At 37.6% G+C, this 22468-nt stretch overlaps 1 protein-coding gene and 1 long non-coding RNA gene across 3 annotated transcripts in view; both read left to right on the forward strand.

The window, feature by feature from the left end:
- Window positions 1–8461: 8461 nt before the first annotated feature.
- LOC125019937 (H-2 class I histocompatibility antigen, L-D alpha chain-like) overlaps window positions 8462–22468 on the forward strand; it is a 28546-nt gene continuing 14539 nt past the window's right edge. Inside the window, exons 1-5 of one of the 2 annotated variants that reach the window (XR_007114144.1) lie at window positions 8462–8614; window positions 11894–12172; window positions 12621–12671; window positions 14167–14448; window positions 14678–16071. Coding sequence is in view for 1 of the 2 variants with exons in the window: in XM_047605091.1 (XP_047461047.1) it covers window positions 8560–8614; window positions 18916–19188; window positions 19268–19555; window positions 19732–20102 (987 nt within the window). In the remaining variant the exon portion in view is untranslated. Of the gene's footprint in view, window positions 8615–11893; window positions 12173–12620; window positions 12672–14166; window positions 14449–14677; window positions 16072–18915; window positions 19189–19267; window positions 19556–19731; window positions 20170–22468 lie in introns of those variants that run through there. The other variant, XM_047605091.1, reaches the window with a different exon arrangement.
- On the forward strand, window positions 15618–17320 carry LOC125019951. The gene is made up of 3 exons (XR_007114154.1): window positions 15618–15652; window positions 16385–16411; window positions 16538–17320. It is a non-coding gene; the product is annotated as an uncharacterized LOC125019951 (long non-coding RNA).

Below are 22468 nucleotides of genomic sequence, written 5' to 3' on the forward strand. Positions count from 1 at the left end.
TCCAGCAGTACACGGCTGGGATGGTGTGTTGGGGCAGGAGCAGGAGAGGGTGCTAAGTCGATTAGGTGGATGCATAGCTCGATTAGTTCCTGCAGGGAGGTAGAATTGTCTCTAAATGCTAGTTCGTCAGCAGCAGCAGTGAGCTGGGTGATGGTCGTCTCCAGTAAAGTTGAATCATTCCTAAGGAGAGTGAGTGTAGACGATTGGTGAGGGTTCAGAGAATGGCATCGTGTTGCACCACCATCACTCCTCCTTTCTCCAGTACATTAAGCATGCATCCAGTCTCTGTGTAAGTAAACATGGCGAACAAAAAGCGCTGGAAACTCCAGGAGAAAGAACACAACATTGGCTGCTTGGTCAGGAGAACAGGTCGACACGGAGGCGCTAAATGGAGGAAAAAATAGATATAATTTCTAACCTCTTTTCCACTTCTTCCTGTTGTCCAACCAATTGTAAAGCGCAAAGTCAATATCCCCTAAATCGTGACGTCTTCTGGAAGCACCAGATGCTCACCTGAGCAGATCTGGTACCTACACAAGAAGAGCCAAACCGGCTTTCACTATGAATCATGTTGTGAATGATGTTCTGGAGGAAAGATGGAGAGGAGATTCATGAAGGAGTGAAACATGGAGAGATCCTCCCCAACCATGATGGATCCTTCCAGATGAATGTTGACCTGGACATTTCATCAGTCTCACCGAAGACTGGAGGAGGTCGACTGTGTGTTTCATCTCTCTGGTGTGGAGGACGACATCATCACCAAACTGGATGAAACACAGATCAGAACCAACCAGGGTAAGAGGACATGTCTACAGTTAGATGATTGACATTTTGTCTCACAACTCAGTTTAAATTTTAATGTGAATGAAGCTTAAATCATCCGTGTAAGGTAAACTAACACTGATCCGTATTTAGTTTTCTCTTTTATGGTCCTTTTTTTCTTACACACTGAATAATTAAGTAATTTAATAATTATGCTTTGGTTATGTTGACTTTATTTGAAATTTGGAGCAGACTGAGCAGTCAGTCTTCATAATAACAACAACATAATTTACAGATGAATGTACATCTGTTCCAGTCGTCTTTATCTGGACTGTTCTTAATTGTTCTTTATTCAGCCAAGAAGCCCAGAAACAAGACCAGCGCCACCACCATCATCATCATCGTCGTCATCATCTCTGCAGTGGTTGTTGTTGTTGTCGTCTTTCCAGCAGCTGCTGGATTCATGGTTCATAGAAAGAAACAAGGTGAGCTACTTTGATTTAGTCTTTGAGTTGAATCCTACAGTTTGAAGCATCCAGCAGTAAAAGCTGAGTAAGTCTCAGAGTCAGGAGAAGTCAGGAAACATGACTATACTATGATGATGAGGGAGAGAGAGTGATGAAGAAAGAAACAAAGTGAGAACTAAACAGAAGAGCAGAGTGGATTTATTCTTCAGGTTGAGTGAGTAGAAGAGGATCATATTCACTGGAGATAAGATGATGAAAGATATTCTGACATGAACAACTGGAACTGAAATGACCTGTCTTTACTTTTCATTTCAGACCAAAAGGCTCCACCTGGTAAGTAAAACTTATTTTATTCTGTTTCATCTGATCTAACAAACTGTTGATGATTTCTCCAGACTATGAGTTGACCTTTAACTCTGTTTGTTTCAGACCTTACAGATAGTGAACACAGCTCTGAGCTGAGTTCAGAAACCTGAAAAACAAATACCATGAGTTTCTTTATACGGGATCATCTTTACTAAATTGATGTCAGAGTTGTTGAATAGATTTGTACTATTTTAGAGTTCACCATAACTTAAACACTAGTTTCTTGATGATGTAATAATCTCTCTGTAATGTCTCTGTGTAACTTTCTGACTTGTGTAGTATTTGATCCTCTTCCTGTCTCTCATTCTATTTCTGGGTTTGTTAAGTATGTTCATCTTTTAATTTAATTTGTTTATTGTTGTGTTGAGTTTGTGGAGATTTGAAAACATATTTAAGGAGAGTGTTGGAGCTGAACGAGAGGGGATTCTACAATTGGAACCAGAGGTTCCCTCAGATTCGTCAGTTTTTGACACTGTTCTTTCTTGTAATAAATTTTTTTTTGAAAGCAATAGAAGACTTGTCAGCAGTGATCACTTCTTTTTTTCAGCGCATCAATACACGACATTTGGTGCTACTTCCACTTTTGGTTGACACAGCCACCACATGGATCCATTTCTCGCATATACTGAAGTTTTTGTCTGGATATCCTAACAATGGCAATAAGCACATCAGAAGAGCTGCTTCCTTGTTGATTTCTTTGTAGTATTTTCTCTGTAAGGTCTGAGTGGATGAGGAAGTGAAATTTAATAGATCCCTTATTTTTATCCTCTCCACATGTGAACGTGATGTCCTAGCTTTCTCCGCTGCATTACCACAAAGTGCATCTGTAGGTCAGCACGCACCTCTATGGTGCAACAGTAAAAGATTTTCAGGAGTTTGACGACCTTTTTAATAATGTTGGTGGTGTTCACTGTCCAGCCCAAGTCCTCTGAGATGTGGAGGTCGAGGACAACGTCGCATCAACGAGTCACAAACTTCGAGTTCCTCGTATATAACGCATAAAATCAGTGGTTCTTTCTGGTATTGAGGTTGAAACCCTTATAGGCTGGGCCCTGGTGCAGTGCCATGTTCAGAGCTGGTGAAGCCCTGAGGGACATTCTGTCCATGATATAGTAGCATTAGCTTTAGGATGATGTAGATTTAAATGTCCACCAGACAGTAGGGCGCTGCAGAATCAAGACAAATCCACTTTGCACCTAATCTAGCAAAGAGTCGGCTACATCTGCTGCTAGTTTTAACTCCATGGATGACATGCATTGATGGAAGTCTGAATTTCAGTCAAAAATCATTCTTCAGTGTTTTCTGCTGAATCAGAGACGTGCAGTCAGTCAGTCAGTGACAGGCAGCATGAGAGAGTAACCTATGATAGCGCCGCGGTCCCACCAGAACACGCTCAGAATGAAGCTTTTATTTTGGTTCTTCCGCTGAACAGCATCAATTACCTTATTAGGGAAATATTGAGTTTATCATGAGCACCAGATTTAACATTTAGATTTAACATTTAGATTTAGGTTTAACTTTAACATTACATTTAACATTTAATAAATGAAATTTAAAAAAAATCACTCCTTATTTTTTGGTGCTTTGGACTGAAATTTGGGGAAAATTGGGTGTTTTAACACGTGCAACTGTACAAGCGGCGCCCAAGAAGAGAATTATGTGTTTGGAGGTTGAGAAGTAGGTAAAAGCTCATTCTACCGTGACAAGTCAGTCCTGAAATACAACTAAAGTACTACTGCAATGTACCTAAAAACACAAACGCTAACACTGGACGTCAGTTAATTAACAACTTCACCAGTCTTTATGTTACATGTAAATGTCTGCATGTCAACCAGTTAAATACCGTCTTATCTCTTCCTGTTTGCATGATGGTCTTTATGGATAACTCAAAGAATAAGGACACACAAGCCTGATCTGGTCATTTGTATTGGATAAAATGTGGAGGTTAACATGTGACCTCTCCGCTGCATTACCACACAGTGCATCTTAGGTCAGCACGCTCTCATAGTGCAACATTAAAGGTTTTTCAGGGGTTTTCGGGCCTTTTTAATAATGGGGTGGTGTTCACTGTCCAACCCAAGACCTCTGAGATGTGGAGGTTGTGTGTGAGATGTTCACGTCTACTTGTGAGAAACCAAAACTGTTGACTTGATTCTATTTCCACTTTTGGTTGGCACAGCCACCACAAATACAGTCATCAGGCTTTAGTAAACCACATTCATATCAGTCCAAGCAGCTGGTGACTTGGTCTAAAGTCTTGATAGAAACAGAACGAGATGAAAACTTTGCTTTTGTTGCTTCTCTTCTGTCGTGTTTCACCGACAGGTAAGATCTCATTCACTTTCTTCATCATCTTTTCTTCTTTTCTAGTTTCTTTTAACAGAAATCTACCGTATTAGTGACGATGTCTGTTTAAGTTCACTCACATTATAATGTTGTTGTTCCACAGTGAAACACTCACTGAATATATTCCATCAGTGGATTCTCGGAGTCTCAAACCTTCCAGAACTTGTGTCAGTTGCATCTGTTGATGACTTTCAAATTGGATACTGTGACGGAAACAACAAGAAAATTAGAACAAACACTGGACTGTCTTCAAAAGCCACGATTTCCAGTCTGAAGCAGGTGTTCAACCAAAGTGAAGTACAGTACGTTTGTGTGTTGTGTGTTGTATGTAGTACCTGACCTCAGATCATTATAGATCATGGAACAGAAACTAAACTGACTCCTGATCATAGCCACAGAGTTCAGGTGTTAGATGTAGAACGGATGGATCAGAACAGAAATGATCAACCTTATTTATGTATAAAACAATAAATAGATGTATTATTCTTTTGATGTATTAAACTTGTCCTCCAAAAAACGAGACCAGAAAAAGTTTCATTCTTCATCTCAGTGTTTTTATAATCTGCATATCTCTGTGTTGGCTGACTCCCGGTCTGATCCTGGATCAGTATCTGTTCTCGTTTTTCTTAATACGCACTAGTGCAAAGGTTATAGAGAAGTGTAGGACTTTCCCACGGCTATGGTTAGTAGCCTACTATGGGTCGCTCAGAAACCAGACGCTGACACCACTAAACTCTGGTGGGATACTGTGACAGACAGAAATCATGAAAAAGAGAGGGGCCTCACCAGGAACTGTACTGAGTGGCTGAAGATGTACTTGAAGTATGGGCAGAGCTCTCTGCTGACAACCAGTATGACCTGGTACAGTTTCTTATGGAGCACTGTTTGTTAAGTTAAAAATCTTTCCTACATTTAGCTCCAAAATACTAAAAAAAAAAAAAAAAAAAAAAAAAAAAAAAATGACATTTACATTTACTAAATGTTAAATGTTTAAACAAAATGTAAATATAAAATGTTAAATCTAAATGTTAAATACAAATGTTAAATGTATCACTAACTAACAAATACCATGAGTTTCTTTGTATGGGATCATCTTTACTAAATTGATGTCAAACTTGTTGAATAGATTTGTTGTATTTTAACACAAGTATAATACGTGTTTTATTTGGAATAATAATAATGATGCAATTTTTTTTTAAAAAAGCAGTGAAAACAAATGATTGTTTTATCAGATTAGATTAGATACTTTAAATTATTTTACCAACTGTTGCAGTGGTAAAAGTATTGTCCCCGAGTGACACATGATCACACATGTCACAGGTACCAGTCACACCTGAAGACTCGTATGTTGGATAAAATCCCACTCTTCATTTTTAAGGCAATGAAATCTCCATGAAACTGACAAACGAAGAGAGAGATTTAATTTTAGCCCTGAAAACAGCTCCAATTAATATTCACGATGGATTCAATATGTATTATGGACTCATGGCTCCTCTGACTTACATGAGGTTTTACATTTGTTGTATCTTCACGTGCAAATAAAGAAAGTTCAGAAGAGGGCTGCAACATAAACTGGGGACATGTGACAAAGTTACAAAAGAGGGGGGTTTATTTAACTTCAAGAGAAAAGAAAACAGCAACAGGTGGGACATGGAGAGCTTCCCGACCCGGTGTCTGTAAGCAGAGTCGGCCCAAGCCTCCATGGGGCCCTGAGTAAACTTTGATTTTGAGGCCCTCTATTTCTGCCAGTAACACTGTTGATCATGAACACACCTACTATAACTCACTGTAGCTCTGCTTAGCCTATAGTCAGTCTGACATGTCTTTACACATGTGTTACATGCTGAAATGATGGGATGTTGTTTCAGGTGTAATCAGGTTCATTTTTGTTGCAACTCGACAGCAACAACAGTCAAAACTACTCGAATCAGTTAGAATATACACACATTGTAATGTTTTGGTTTATTACTTCTTTTTTAAATGAAGTTTATCTCTTCCTATGTCTTCCTCTTTATTACCTACATCCTGAAGGACGTGTCCTTTTTTTGTGACATTTTCCTTCAACTGCCTTGAACCTGGTTTGTGTGACATTAAATAGGAGGTAGAGCGGGTGTTCATGAACCGAAGGGTTAGCGGTTCGATCCCCCCAATGTGCAATATGCCTCAGTGTCCTTGAGCAAGACACTGAACCCCCAGTTGCCCCCAGTGTGTGGCACTGCGTGTGAATGTGTGTGTGCTTGTGTGATAAATCACCGTGGTTGTAGCTCTCGTCACGACAGACACGGATCGGGTTCTTTGAAACTGGCGTTTATTAGAGTTACGGTCGCGCTATCTACACTAGAAAATCGAGTGCTCGTCTACATCGCGTCGGACGGTAAAGCGCGTGAGCGGTTTCATGGTGCATTCAAGTGCACAATTATTTTCATTTGTTGAAATACATACATCTGTCATTACTTTGTAGTTGTTTTACTACATTCGTTTTAATGATTAAAAGTAAATGATAGAAGAAAATGATTGAAGCACATTCAGAATCCAACTCGTTTCTGCATAGTCGGATTTAAAAACTTAATTGAGAAAAAAAAATCTAATTGTTTTCTGCATAGACTACTCTACCAGATTCTTGTTCTACATGTCCCCAGCTACCACTGTGGGGATTTTCATTCTTTTACAGAGTATTTCCAGTGAGTCTGAGAGACGAGCAACAAACAGAACCATCTCAAAGTTAATTCATCTTGTGTTTAAAGCCTCGTTTCCAGTGGTTCCCAGTCAGTATTAATGTAGTGGTTCAACAATCACACACTGAGCTTTGTTCCAGGTTTTTATTGTATTTTTACTCTATTTTCCATTTTTCTATTGACATTTCTAGAGAAAAGAAATAAACACTAATGTTCCATTTGAACAGATCCTGCTCCACATGTATGAAAACGCACTAAAGGTTATTAATATTTTTCAGCTCATATGTCCAGAAAACTCTATTTTCCTACTGTCTCTGTTTTTATTTCTTTCAGGGGCCGTGTAGAAAAAACACATTAATGACATAATGAGATATTTGGACCAGATTTAGATAAAAGCTCATTTCCATCGTTGTCATTAGTGGCTCATCATTGTTGGTTCAGACCAGGGTTGGACACATTCTTTTAAAGGTCTGAAATTAGCTATATTTCAGTTTTTTAATAGTTAGTGATGAATCTAAAGGTATTTAAACTTGTCCATGTGTTTTGCTTTGTTTGTTTTTATTTAAGCTTTTTTTTCCATCCATGTGTGTGTTTGTATTTATGCAGCATCTTATTTTAAATATAAATATGATGAATATCTATGTAGTTATTTGTTGAGTTCAGTCTCGTAACCAAACAAGAAGAGAGTTATATCAGTAAAGATTTATTTTCCTTGAAGTAATGATGTATCTCACTTCACCTAAAGCTCAGATTTCCTGTTTTCCCAGTGGTACTTAAAGGCACCATTGAAGGATCAGATTTGTGAATTTACAGAAAAATCACAATAAAATCACAGTTTGTGACCCACATAAATCCTTGTAGTCATTTATAAATCTCATGATTCTCGTGTGGATCGTGAAACACACATTTGTGAACATTTAGAAACAAATTCACAACATAAATCCACAGTAAAGCTCCTTTAAGGGGAGTAAAAGAGGCAGGAAATAACATCTGACTCAACTCAGGAGGTTTTTATACTGTTGGAGACGAAGAGACCGAAGGAAACCAAGTTTAGAATGAAAGCAGCTCTGTTCTTTTTATTTTCATCACACATAAACATCTTGAGACTTGTCTTCTTCATTAACACCATGTAGCCACATAATCTCACAGAGGAATGAAGAAATCAAAAACCAGCTGCTCTCAGGGATCATGGACTTTTATTTTTCTGTGGTTAAATTTGATCAAGTTTATATTGATTTAATTAAATTGAACAAATTCATACTCGACATGAAGAGGTTCAAGTAGAAATGTTGAAGGTGTTAATGAAGTGTTGGATGTAAGAATGATTTTATGAAGGAATGAAAGGAAAAAGTGTTATATTTATATATTTATGTAGATAATTCTGAGGGGCGATGAAATCGTGACTTTACTGTTTCTATTGTTTTCACAGTTAGAGAATAATGTCTTTTCTAACCGTGAAATAAAAACTACACCTTCCATGAAGTGGTTTAACAGTGAACATGTCAACTTCTGTTATTCTATGACTATAATGCTCTGATAACTATATATTCATTTTATAGAGTATTGTTAATAATGTGAGTTACTCTGTATCAGATGTTAAATCAAATGTAAAATACTTCAATCTCCTGTTTTATAGGATTTTCTATTTATTGTGACATAATCACATTGGAGTAATTATTATGATGATAATCAGAGGAACCAGAGAGTTAATACATTTTATATTAGTTTACTTTAAACAGTAATTTCTTAAGACCCCGCCCCGTAAGGTTTTCATGAATAGTAAAATAAACTAGTGACGTCATTTCTGACAGTGGTCTGTTCTCATTTATAAGGAGAGAACAGGAAGTTTGTTGACATCAGACTGAGACAGAGAGAAAAAAACACGATAAAAGGTTTAATAAAACTAAGTTCAGGGTGAGAACAGGATCAGCTTTACATTCAACATGTTGCTGCTGGTGTTTGTAGTTCTTCTGGGGACAGTAGTGACGGTAAACAGCGGTAAGTCACTGTTTTATGAACCTTTGATTAAAGTCGAGTTACAACGAAACTAAATCATTTTACCTGTTGAACATTTAAAGTAGTTTTAGGTGAATTAGTTGTTGTAGGTGACTCCTTTTGAGTTTTAGTCATGTAAACTGGTTCATGTTTAGTGTCGTTATACTGTGATAGAAGTTGGTGAAGGTGTTTCTGGGTTTAGTGCTGGAGCCTTTATTCCACTCACACACACGGAGATGGAAATTAAAATACTAAACCTCTGCATGGTTTCACATGGACGATTATTAAAGGACGATGGAAACACAGACGAGGAGAAATGACTTAATTAAATAAATTCTATAGATTGATTCTTTACTTTAAGTTCTGCTTTTGTTTCCAATGCTGCGGTTTCAGCAAACAGGAAACTCACCTCACCTGCATCAGTGCAGAGCATAATCACTTTACCCCCCTCAGGTTCATCAGCACAGACACAGAGAAAATACAACAGAGGATAGCAGAGAGGAAGAGGATGGGGTGCAGTTTGTAAAGCCGCTCACGCTGAAAATAAAAGCAACATTTTGTCACATTTAGATTCAAACAATGTTTAAAAAAACTGGCGTGAATTTTTGAGAGTCACTTTTTTGCACATTTACAACAACATTTGTCAACTTAGAGATATTTTTAATAGTTAAATCCAAATATTAAATGTTACACCTAAATGTTAAATCAAAATGTTAAATTTAAATCTAAGTTAAATCTAAATCTAAATGTTACACCTAAATGTTAAATCTAAATCTAAATGTTAAATATGAATCTAAATGTTAAATCTAAATGTTACAGGTGAAACTAATTTAGCTAGTATGCAAATTCAAATGCTGGTAACCGGAAGTACCAAAATAAAAGCTCGAGGAGGTCAGAGTGTGTTTATAATGTCAAAAACGGAAGAAAAAAAAAAACATCTCATCCGAGGAAATTGACTTTTGGACATGAATTATCGAGATAATAACTACCTAAAATAAGAAACACGTTTGAAAAACTTTATTTGAAGGGTACTTTGAGTTTTTAGCGTCACTTTAATGAAGGGTGTGGGACTTATGACCTGTAGCCACTATAGCCTATAGCCACCAGGGGGCTCACTTTGACTGATCTTGCATAAAGGTCAGTAAGATCCTACCCTCGCGAAAATGTCAAGAGAATCAGCGTTAGCAGAAAACATCGGCGGAGCCGTTTTAGCGGCAACGCAAACGTTGTTTTTCAGCTGAGTTTGACTGTTTATAGAAACACATGTCCTACGAATAAAGTGCATTGGTGCTTGTAACAAATCGCTACTGGCTACCGTTAGCTAGTTTAGTTAAGTTAACCTTGACAAGAATCCAATGCTGCGTGATTTGGAAAACATAGTTACCGAGGTAGCCCTGTGGCTGTGGAATAACTTTGCGCTGCCGCTAAAACGGCTCCGCCGATGTTTTCTGCTAACGCTGATTCTCTTGACATTTTCGCGAGGGTAGGATCTTACTGACCTTTACGCAAGATCAGTCAAAGTGAGCCCCCTGGTGGCTATAGGCTATAGTGGCTACAGGTCATAAGTCCCACACCCTTCATTAAAATGACGCTAAAAAAGTACCCTTCAAATAAAGTTTTTCAAACGTGTTTCTTATTTTAGGTAGTTATTATCACGATAATTCATGTCCAAGAGTCAATTTCCTCGGATGAGATGTTTTTTTTTTTTTCGTTATTCAACATTATAAACACACTCTGACCTCCTTGAGCTTTTATTTTGGTACTTCCGGTTACCGGCTCTTGAATTTGCATACTAGCTAAATATTTAGTTTCACCCGAAACATTTAGATTTACCATTAAGATTTAGATTTAACATTTAATATTTGGATTTAACTATTTAAAATATCTCTCAGTTGACAAATATTGTTGTAAATATGCAAAAAAGTGACTCAAAAATTTACACCAGTTTTTAAAACATTGTTTGAAGCTAAATGTGACAAAATGTTGCTTTGATTTTCAGCGTGAGCAGCTTTACAAACGGTACCACATATCCGTGTGGCTGTATTTTCAAATCGAGACAACAGCAACATGTGGGATTTGTAAAAAGCTGGTCAGGTATAGTGGAAACACCAAATTATATAAACATATAAAAAAGAAAAAAAAAAGAAAACATGGAGCTATATAAACGGAGAGAGGAGGAGATAAATCCTCCACCCTCTGACAGGTCATTGGCAGAGAATATCCAGGCAGGTTATAGTGTTGAAAGTAACTAAGTGAAACTGTTATTTATTACTTTACCAACTCCAAAAGTATAAATTATGCAAAGACCTTGATGAAATACATTTATCCCACTGAAATGTGTTGTTTAAATGAACACATTTACTGGAATTTAAACACATGTATTAAATATAATATGACTCTGAATTTATTGAATATTATTGCCCTATAGTTTCTCAACAGTACTTGTTTTAATTTGTTTACTGGTTTCCATGAACTTTTTATTTAAGATTTTTCTGAAAAACATTTGATAATAAAGCATTTTGTATTTAATTATAAACTTTGTCCTAATTCTGTCCTGGGTTTTAACTATTTAATAATAATAAAAAGGGAAACATCACACAAAACACTCACACTTCAATGACGCATCCAGTTCCACCTTATTCAATGAAAAGTATCGGTGTCGCTGATACTGGCCTGTATTTAAAATTATTCAGTATCACACACCACTACTAAACTTTATTCTATCACATCTTTAACTCTAGTTATTGTCCAACTAACGACCTGCATAAAAGAGCCTTATCATTAGAGATACTGCCACCTTGTGTTCATTATGTTTAACAACAGTTGATTTACTAATGAATAGAAATGAAAAGATGTTTAAAAAGCGACTGAACTAGTAAAGTTTACAGAAGACGTTTCATCTGAATATCTTCTTCAGTTCTTAGGGACTGAAGGAAGTTAAAGGTTCAAATATTAAACCCTGTGAGTAAAAAAACATCAGAAACTGGGATAAAATGTACAGATAAAAGATAATTAAAGCAGAAATTAATTGAATGAATGTCTCATGAATTTATTGGCTGGATTTAAACACAGACCACATGTATTAAATTCATGTGTTCATGTTATTTACATCAAGATGAATCTGTTCAATGTTCAAAGTGTAAATGTGACTCTACAAGAAGACTGATGGAGTTCATTATGAGGACGTCAGTGTTATAAACTGATCATATGTGGTGACATTGGTCTGTATCATGCTGCTACGTAGCCTCCCTCCAAACATCACCTCATCTTTTCTGCTTCCAGCTCAACCTCAGGTGGAGCTGGATTCAGGTAACATCAATGATGTTGACATGATGTTAACATGTAGAGCCAGAGGCTTCAACACATCCAACATCATCCTGAACATCAAGAAGAATCACTGTGTTCTGACTAAAGAGGACAAAGTGGAGACTTCAGGAGTTAAAACACATGGTGACACCTACTGGAGAAGAGACAATGTGATCATTTTAAAGTCTGAAGTGTCTAATTACAGCTGTGAAGTTGTTCATGCTGCATCCAGGTTTCGTGTTGAGAAGTTTTGGGGTAAGAAAGTTTTTCTAGTTTTCATCATTTGTCGTAGTTCTTTTCTTTTCTAATGTAGTTCTCTAAATGTAGTTTGTCCATCAGATTAATAGTTTTCTGGTCTGAAAATCCATTTTGTGAAGTTGTTTAAAGGTTTTGTCAGTGAATAAGTGAGTGAAGTGGAGTCATTGATGGATCAAGAACTGACTCCTGATGGACTCCATGAGGTTTTATCTCCTAGAGACAGAAGAGTCTAAATCTCTCAGTCTCAGTCCATCCCTCATCAACACATTCAAACTATACATGTTAATAAAGTCACAACTGAGGAGATTTTCCCTCTGATACAAGGACCATAGTTGAGATTTCTTTGAATCTTGTCATTTATTTTCATGTTGGTATTGTTGTAGTTCCAGTTGTGACTTTAACAGAAACTTTGTAGTAAAATAATGTGAATGTTTCTGTGTTTTAGATCCTGACTCTGTTGGAGGACGGATCATTTCATCTAAGCTCAAAGACACAAGTAAGATAGAGAATATATTGAATTATTCTAATAATTATAATTATTTTTAGTGGTGTGGTTCCTTCTGAAATGTGCTGCAGTGTCTAGTTGAGATCCGGGGTTAGTGAATTCTGGGTTGGGGTAAAACCTCATTGGTCAGAGAGTCTCGACATTCTCCAGCCTTTTGTTACATCTTATCCTGTGAGATTCTTCTGAGCTGCTTCTCTGAAAACAAAATCCCAGCTCAACATTGATCATGATTCAAGAGAGACAAGCTTGTCGCCGTGTTTCTAAAAGATGTGCAGTGGAAATCAGGCTCGTTGTAACGTGGTGACCTGCCTTAACAACTGGATCAACTTTGTTGTTTTGTGTTGCTTTTTTGCACAGATTGTAAATGACTAAAACAGTGTTGCATTATTGTCTGTCCTTCTGACTACTTTACTTTAAGGACGGATGCACCGATACATTCGTCTCATTAATTACAATCAGAGACTGATGTTTGTTTTTTGATTGACATGTTGCTCTAACGCTGAAGAGAGACTTTCTCTCTCTCTCTGTGTTTCTGATGTAAATGATGGAGGGATCACCTTGATCAGCCGGAACTAGATGTCAGTTGTGTGGTGGAACTTCACAGTCTCAGAGAAAGATTTGTGATATGTAGTTTATAAACATGTGTCAGCCTTAGTTGTAAGAAATGATTTAACAGATCAAATGTCAGAGTCGACCAAAAACAGGCGAATGAGGAAAGTTCAAAGCGCATCCAGTAAGACTCTTCTTGTTGTACAGGACACAGACACAGTGACCTCCACCTCGTGAGTCATTTCTACTTCATCAGTCTGACTGTCTGTAATAACACCACCCAAACACTAGTCAGCGCCAGCAGAAACATAACTGCCTGCAAACAGCACCAGAGCAAAACAAGTAACTGTGACATTTATTTATGACTCATCTCATCTTCCATATCGTCCTCACTACGGTCGCTGGAGTCTAAGCTGGCATCAGGCGAGAGGCCGGGTCCTCCCTGGACAGGTCTCCAGTCCATCACAGGGACAATACAGAGACAAACAACCATTCACACTCACACCTAGAGTCAATTTACAGTCACCATGGTTGGTGACTAACGAGCACGTCTTTGGAGGTGGGAGGAAGTCGAGTTTTCAGTGACTTTCACAAAATAAATATTTTTAAAAAAACCTTCTCATTGTTCTACATCAGGCTAAAACCAGGGAAATGATTTTATTGACGCAGGTGATGGCACAACTGCATTTTTATATGATTTGATTTGTTACATCACTTTGTGTTAGTTCATAAAAATTTAAAAATGTGTAATTTGTCAGGATTGTTGTTGGGACGTGAAGCTTCAAAATCCTTCTTTAAACTGGGAAATGACCAAAAAGTGTGAGAATCACTGGTTTCCATCAAGTAAAGTCTCTACAGATACATGTGGTGACATTGGTCTGTATCATGCTGCTACGTAGCCTCCCTCCAAACATCACCTCATCTTTTCTGCTTCCAGATAAACCTGATGTGAAGATGTTTGCAGAGAACTCTGAAGTTCAGACCAACATCATTGTGACGTGTCTGGTCTCAGGCTTCTACCCAAACAAAATCATCCTGATTATAAAGAGGAACGGCCGTATTCTAACCAGAGAGGACGGAGTGAAGAGTTCAGGAGTTTGTTCAGAAGACGGCACCTTCCAGAGAAGAGACTCTGTGGAGATTAAAACATCAGACACGTCTCATTTCAGCTGTGAAGTCGTTCATGATGCATCTGGTTCACATGTTGAGAAGTTTTGGGGTAAGAATGTTTTTTATTTTGATTAAAATATTTTATTCTGGTTGTTTATTGTTAAAATTCATCTCGAACATAAAGGACACTCTGGTTTAGTTTTGAAGCTCACATGTTTCTCTCCTTCACTAACCACTGATTTCACTTTGTTTAGTCATTAAATTCAATCTTTGCTGAGACTTTACATCCACATTTCACTAACACACACAAACTGATGGCAATGTTTTCTGGGTTTCAGATCATCAGCTTCTTCCTTCTCCTCACTCTGGTGGAGACAACACTGCTGCCATCATTGCTGCTGTGACGGGAGTCCTGCTCCTGGTCCTGGCTGTAGTTGTGGTTGTGGTGCTGGTGGTACTGAGGAGACGACGCATCCTTGGTAGGTTCAGTGTTGTGTATCTTCACTGTGTTCAACAACATCAATGATTGTAGGTCCTGTAATCCAGAGTTGTCTGTAGTGTATTTACACCAAGATTCCACAGAATCTTTTCCTCCAGAAGAACAATGGAGTGAGTCTGTTATCAGAGCTCTGTTATTATTGGACTGTGGACAAGTACAAGTCCTTCAATACAACAACTTCTACCATCAACCATCACTTCATTCTCTCTGTTTGTTTACAGGAGCTGGTACTAATGATGATGCAAAAGGTACGTCCTCTCTGTCCTTTCTGTCCATTCTGTCCATTCTGTCCTTTCTTCTCTAAATGTTGTGTGTGTGTTGGTGTCTGTGCAGGACTGATTTAAAACATGTGGCTGATGTTATTCTGGATTTTTCTCTCCACCATCAAACTAACAATGTGTTGTCTGGACTCTCCTCCTGATCCAGACACATTTACTAGATCGGTAGCAGCTTAAACATCAGTCCAGTGTCCTTTCCTCAGAGAAAGTGTTGATGCTGCCTTTTGTACTAATCCAGAGTTATGAGATGATCAGACACTCAGACGTGGACACTGGACAGAGGAGTCACTGAGTCAGTTTAAGAGTCAAGTGGATGTTTCTATCAGCAGATATCCAACACTGAATGTGTTCTGACATTTACTGACAATAAAATACTGAATGCTGACCTGATCCTTCAAGTTAGTCCTGCACAGGCTGCAGCGTTTTACAACCAACTTCACACACTGTTGTAGAAACATGAGACTGGAGGAAATAACTCACTTCATCTTCATCTTTATTTACAGAGATGCAAATGCAGGCTATGGCTTCTAGACAAGGTCAGTGTTTTATTTCTCTGTTACTGATTCAGTTGAATTATTTTATCAGTGACATGTTATTAATCCAGTTACAGTCCTGTAAATGTCACCATGTGATGTTAGAACCAGAGTTATCTTAAAGCTAATTAACGCTATTAAAACAGATGATCACATTTAAAAGAAGTAGAAGTAATTGGTTGATGAATTCATTTGTCTGCATTTTTGTAGGAATGTGTTATATAAATGAAGTTGTTTTTTTTTTTCCTGAATTAAATAGAGAATTAAAAATCTGATTGGAAGGAATAAAGCTCTGAATAAAAGATCTAGTTGCTGTTATCAATTCACTACAAACCATGAAATAAATTTGTAAAATAATCATAAAGCTCTAATATTTCCTCTGTGTGTTGGTGGTAACGATGTGAACAAACCTCTCCTGGATGGTAAGTGTGTTCATCAGTAAAGATCTATGAGGATGATGAGAGTTGATCTGATTGTGTCTTGATGTAAAATGGATGAAATGAGAGAATATTTCTACAGGATTCATGAACATGAATGTGATGCAGTAGTTTTTATTCCATGGTTCAGTCTTAGTCTGTGCAGTGAAACATTCATGTAGAAAGTGATTTCATTCATCTCTAGATGTTTCTTTGTCAGACACACTGACCTGTGTCTTTAGCTTCTGGTGAATCCTCAGTGAAACCAGAGGAGCTGGAGAGACTTTTTGGTTCTAAAGTCAGTTTATTTTCTTCACAGAAAGAGCGGAAATGGTGAACTCTTACGGTAAGTGTCAATCAATTTGTGTTTTAATGAAAGAGACATGAACATTTACCCAGAAAGATCCAAGAGAAATAGATCTGGTCTCCATGTTTTATAATATCTGTATATAAATAACTCTGTTCATTCCAGCAGAACCTTATAAAAGCCTACATGCTAATTCTCCCAGTAATCGGAAGTCTCCAGAAATACTTCATCAGATCCATCAGTAGCAGGAGACTGAGACTAAATACTTTCCAATCTTCTTCAATGTGACATTTGGATGAACATTTTTGAATAAGGAGTGTTTCCTCAGAGTGAACTGGAAGAAATGACACTAATACAGAAGTTTGAAGAATCTGGAAGTTTAATCAAGATGTTACAACCAAACTGTTAAATATGTTAAATGTTTATTTCTGATTCGACTAAAGCTCAGGGTGCAGAAACATTGAGTTATCAGGAACAGTATGTAGATGTAGGGCAACAACAAACCATTATTTGTTTTTATTACTTTTTTAATGAATGCATGAACTACTGTGGTTTAGTGGTTAGCTACTAAAACACAACAGAACTTATTATAATAAATGTGAGTCAAGAATAATGATGAGACACAGATGATCCCAGTAAATATCAAAGAAAAACCGTTAGTGAGATACAAGTCAGCTAAAGTTCAGATTTATTGAGTTTAATGAGGAAACAGTGTTGTTATGTCGTGGGTTTGTTCCTTTAACTACTTCTATAATATCCAGTGAGTCTTTGGGTTAAAGGTCTGTTCATAGTCCATCATTCTTAGGTTACTCTGTATCTCTATCAATTATAAAACAATTAGTGGGTATTTAATATGATCTAAGCAGTTATTAAAATGATCATTATAAGAGTCATGATTTTACTCATGATTTTTAGGTGTTTTATTTCCATCCTGGACTTCATCTGTTTTTGTATTAATGTTTTTTGGTGAATTTTACTGTTTTTAATTCTTATTTAAACTGTTGTTTTGAAAGTTGGTGAGAATCAATATTTTTTGATTCCTTATGATTTTACTCCACTGTGTGTTTTAATTTCAGATTAGGAATAATCATCAGATGTAATCAATGAATTAACTCTGATATTATATGAACCAAACATGTTGTTACTGTGGATGGAATTATTTGTTGGTTTAGTCTGTACAGAGCCTTGCATAAAGACATATGTATACAAACCACTTATACACAACTACCTATATCTATACACATGTGTACATATAATGAAGTATTTTGTTCAATGTCTTTATGCCATAACATGTGTGTTTCCAGACCATAGATCTGGAGCTGCCTGCAGAGAGTATAGCCTCAACACTGTAAATGTTTGCTTTTATTGTTGTATATTATCTTTATAAAATGAGAATCTCTCATTTCTCAGTCATTTTATTTCTCAGTGATTAAAATGAATAAATCTCCCGCATTACTTTCCGTGGTCTTTATTTCCTTTGAGATTAAACTCAACACGTCTCTTCTTCTGCGTCCTCCTCGTCTTCATCTGTACTTTCTGGTTCCCGTGTGAGTTTAATAGATGACAGAATAAACTGAGCTCCAGTTTCTGTCACTTTTCACCAGAACCAAACTGTGAATCCTCTGAGGAGAGTCTGTCTGTTCAGTCCTCATTAAGATCAGTTCAACAGTCCAGAGTCTCTTCAGGAACAATCCAGACGCCTTCACTTGATCCACGTTTTCCTGTAGATTCAACTTTAAATAATCAGTTTAAAACTCATGACTTTTTAAAAGCAGGTTGATGAAAATCACAAACTGAAGTGAGTGGAGAATCTTCAGACTCTTCTGGTCTGATCTACATGAGGAGCTGAAATACACCAGGTCTGTAGAGTCGTTCTCTTTAATAATCATAAACGTTGATGTTTTTATTAAAGAAGCTGAATTTCCTGGTGTGACCTGAATGCACCATCAGCTGTATAATAACTGACAGATTGAGGAAGGAAGCAGACGATACAGAAGAAGAAGAAGAATCCTGTTGGTCTCTCTCAGCTTTACAATCATAGAGTTTGTTTTATGTGTTTAAAATGTTTCTGGTCTCAGTTTTCATCCTCCTCGGACCGATGGTGACATGTGGTGAGTTAAGAGATGAATTTAATTTATACGCATCACTAACTCTACAACAAAAGAGCGACAGAATATAATAAATTAGATGACTGTTGTTCAGGTACAGATGTACGACTTTAACACGTTTTAAATGTCAAGAGAAAATTGTTTTTAAATGTATGTGTTTGTGTCTTTTTTTAACTATTTTATGAAAACTCTTCATGTGACTAAAATGATGCAGGAAGGAAACGACTGCCACAGAGTTAAACCCAGAGTAAAAATAGATGATCTGTGGTTCATCGTACAGTTTTACAGAAGTGAAGTTTGTTTAAGTCGCAAGTTTTCATGCATGTAGAGTCATACCTGCAGATCTATAATGAATGGATGAAATCGTGTCACATTTAGTTCTTCATGCAGATTTTATTATATTATAAATCAGGAGGAACTTTGTGTGATTCTCAGAGAAACATTCCCTCACGTACATCTACACGGCCCTCTCCAAACCTGTGGGACTCCAGGGCATCCACGAGTTCACAGCCATGGGTCTGCTGGACGGCAAGATGATCGACTACTACGACAGTGAGCATCAGACCAAAGTTCCCAAACAGCCCTGGATGGAAGAGCGACTTTCTAAAGAGTACTGGGACAAAGGAACACAGTCCCGCCGGAGCAAGCAGCAGTGGTTCAAGGTCAACATCGACATCCTGATGAAACGGATGAGACAGGATGACACCGGTAAGATCCACCGCTCTGTAAAACTCCTCAAACACATTTCACTCTGGACCTTTTAGATATGAGCTTTGTTTGGTTCCAGACGTCCATGTTCTCCAGTGGATGCACGGCTGTGAAGGTGTGGAAGGACCTGACGACTCTCTACAGTTCCAGCGTGGTATGGACATGTACAACTATGATGGAAACGACTTCCTGTCCTTCGATTATATCCACTCAGTCTGGGTCGCCCCGACTGATGCAGCTGTCCCCACCAAGAGGAAGTGGGATGAAGTCCAGGTCCTGAAAGAATACACCAAAGGCTACCTGGAGAACGAGTGCATGGACTGGCTGGGGAAGTTCAGGAGTTACAGCATAAATCAGACAAGAGACTGTATGTAAAGCAAGAAATTATTTTATATTCAATATTATATTAGTGGAGATGATGTTTGACGCATGAAGTCAACAGGTTAAATCTGATAAACTGAGCGATATAAATAATTAGTACCATGTTAAATGAAGCATGTGATTCTCTCCCTCCAAACATCACCTCATCTTTTCTGTTTCCAGCTCCTCCTGAAGTGTTCTTGTTTGCGAGAAACGCCAAAGTTGAGACCAACATCATTTTGACGTGTCTGGCCACAGGCTTCTACCCAAAAGACATCGTCCTCAATATCAAGAGAAACGGCCGTATTCTAACCAGAGAGGACGGAGTGGTGACCTCAGGAGTTCGTCCGAATGAAGACGACACCTTCCAGAGAAGAGACTATGTGGAGATTAAAAGATCAGACACGTCTAATTACAGCTGTGAAGTCATTCATGCTGCATCTGATACGTATGTGAGGAATTCCTGGGGTAAGAAGGATTTTGCAAAAACCACTAAGACTTCAGATTTTGTGGCACTTATTAAAATTGTAATCTACTGCAAATATACTGTATAGATTGAATGTTGTGAAGCTAAATATAGTCTGACGAATGAAGAAATTAAAAACCAGCTGCTCTCAGGGATCATGGACTTTTATTTTCTGGTTTCTGTTGTTACATTTCATCAAGTTTATATTTGATTTCATTAAATTGAACAAATATTAATATAATGAGGTTCAAATAGAAATGTTGAAGGTGTTAATGAAGTGTTGGATGTGTGACCAAGTCCAGTAAATACAATGAGGAACAGGTATCAAAAAGTACCAACAGAGGCCACAATTGCTGGACAATTGACACAAGCAAATTTTACAGGTAAGAAAAGCCGTAGTCGTGCAGTCAAGGAATAATAACATTTATTTGCAAAAATGAAATAAATGAAAACAGAAACAGATGGTTATAATTTTAATTTTAAAAGGTACTAGACAGGGTACTCACTGCAGGAAGATTCTATCGCCAAACCCAACAACCACCATGTGTTTACACCGTGAGGAAAGCAACAGAAAGGGCGACTCTATACACCAATAAAGTGACCACTGCACTGCAAACCTACCATCATGCATGCGATGTGTGTGTGTATCCCACGCATACTCCCCGCAGGTCCTCCCTCTGCCTAGAACAAAAGACAAAACAAAATGTAGTAAAAAGTCAGTTTGTTCACAGCCATCAACCATTAAAACAATGTGTATAATATATAGACATCAGGGATGAAACTACAAGCAGTTGAACAGTATGAATGTGAGTCAGAAAGGTGAGAGTTTCCCAGTCCTTTAACCAAATGACTGCTTATAATCAGTCCTGATGCTGCAGCCTGGTTACGTTCATCCCGACAAAGCAGCAGCCTGACACCAAATCCGTCAGCAGGATTACTGCTGGAGCTGGCCCAGGTGGGGTGACTGGCTCGGTGCAGGGGCCCGACCAGGGGAGCAGTGAAACGCAGACTCTTTGCCTGACATTCAGAGGCCCCAAACGCAGAGGCAGTAATTGTGCACACCTGAGCTTATAAAGGGGGAAAGCGCCTCCCTCACCTGGAGGGGCGGGACGTCCCACTCAGGTGTCAGCCCTCACAGATGTAAGAATGGTTTTATGAAGGAATGAAAGGAAAAAGTGTTATATTTATATATTTATGTAGATAATTCTGAGGGGCGATGAAATCGTGACTTTAGTGTTTTTTTCTATTGTTTTCACAGTTAGAAGAGAGAGAGAATAAAATCTTTTCTAACCGTGAAATAAAAACTACACCTTCCATGAAGTGGTTTAACAGTGAACATGTCAACTTCTGTTATTCTATGACTATAATGCTCTGATAACAATATATTAATTTTATAGAGTATTGTTATAATGTGAGTTACTCTGTATCAGATGTCAAATCAAATGTAAAATACTTCAATCTCCTGTTTTATAGGATTTTCTATTTATTGTGACATAATCACATTGGAGTAATTATTATGATGATAATCAGAGGAACCAGAGAGTTAATACATTTTATATTAGTTTACTTTAAACAGTAATTTCTTAAGACCCCGCCCCGTCAGGTTTTCATGAATAGTGAAATAAACTATTGAGACCAAACCCGTAGTTTCTGTATCAGGCTGTAAACATGTTTAATATAAAGTTGGTCTCTTTAACATGGAGGTTTATGGGGATTCGTTCTCTCTGGAGCCTCAAGCGGCCACTCGATGAACTGCACTAAATTACACTTCACTCTGACGTCATTTCCGTGGAGAACAGGAAGTTGGTTGATATCAGACTGAGACGGAGAGAAATAAACACGATCGAAAAGTGGATAAAACTAAGTTTAAAATGAGAACAGGATCAGTTTTACATTCAACATGTTCCTGCTGGTGTTTGTAGTTCTTCTGGGGACAGTAGTGACGGTAAACAGCGGTAAGTCACTGTTTTATGAACCTTTGATTAAAGTCGAGGTAAAAACGAAACTAAATCATTTCCGCTGTTGAACATTTAAAGTAGTTTTAGGTGAATTAGTTGTTGTAGGTGACTCCTTTGTTGAGTTTTAGTCATGTAAACTGGTTCATGTTTAGTGTCGTTTACTGTGATAGAAGTTGATGAAGGTGTTTCTGGGTTTAGTGCTGGAGCCTTTATTCCACTCACACACACGGAGATGGAAATTAAAATACTAAACCTCTGCATGGTTTCACATGGACGATTATTAAAGGACGATGGAAACACAGACGAGGAGAAATGACTAAAATTATTTAGAATAAATTCTATAGATCGATTCTTTACTTTAAGTTCCAATTTTGTTGCAATGCTGCGGTTTCGGCAAACAGGAAAGTACCGCACATGCGCAGAACAGACTCATTTACTGGAATTTAAACACGTGTATTAAATATAATATGACTCAGAATTTATTGAATATTATTGC

This window comes from Mugil cephalus, chromosome 14, assembly GCF_022458985.1.
Source record: "Mugil cephalus isolate CIBA_MC_2020 chromosome 14, CIBA_Mcephalus_1.1, whole genome shotgun sequence".
Lineage (NCBI taxonomy): Eukaryota > Metazoa > Chordata > Actinopteri > Mugiliformes > Mugilidae > Mugil > Mugil cephalus.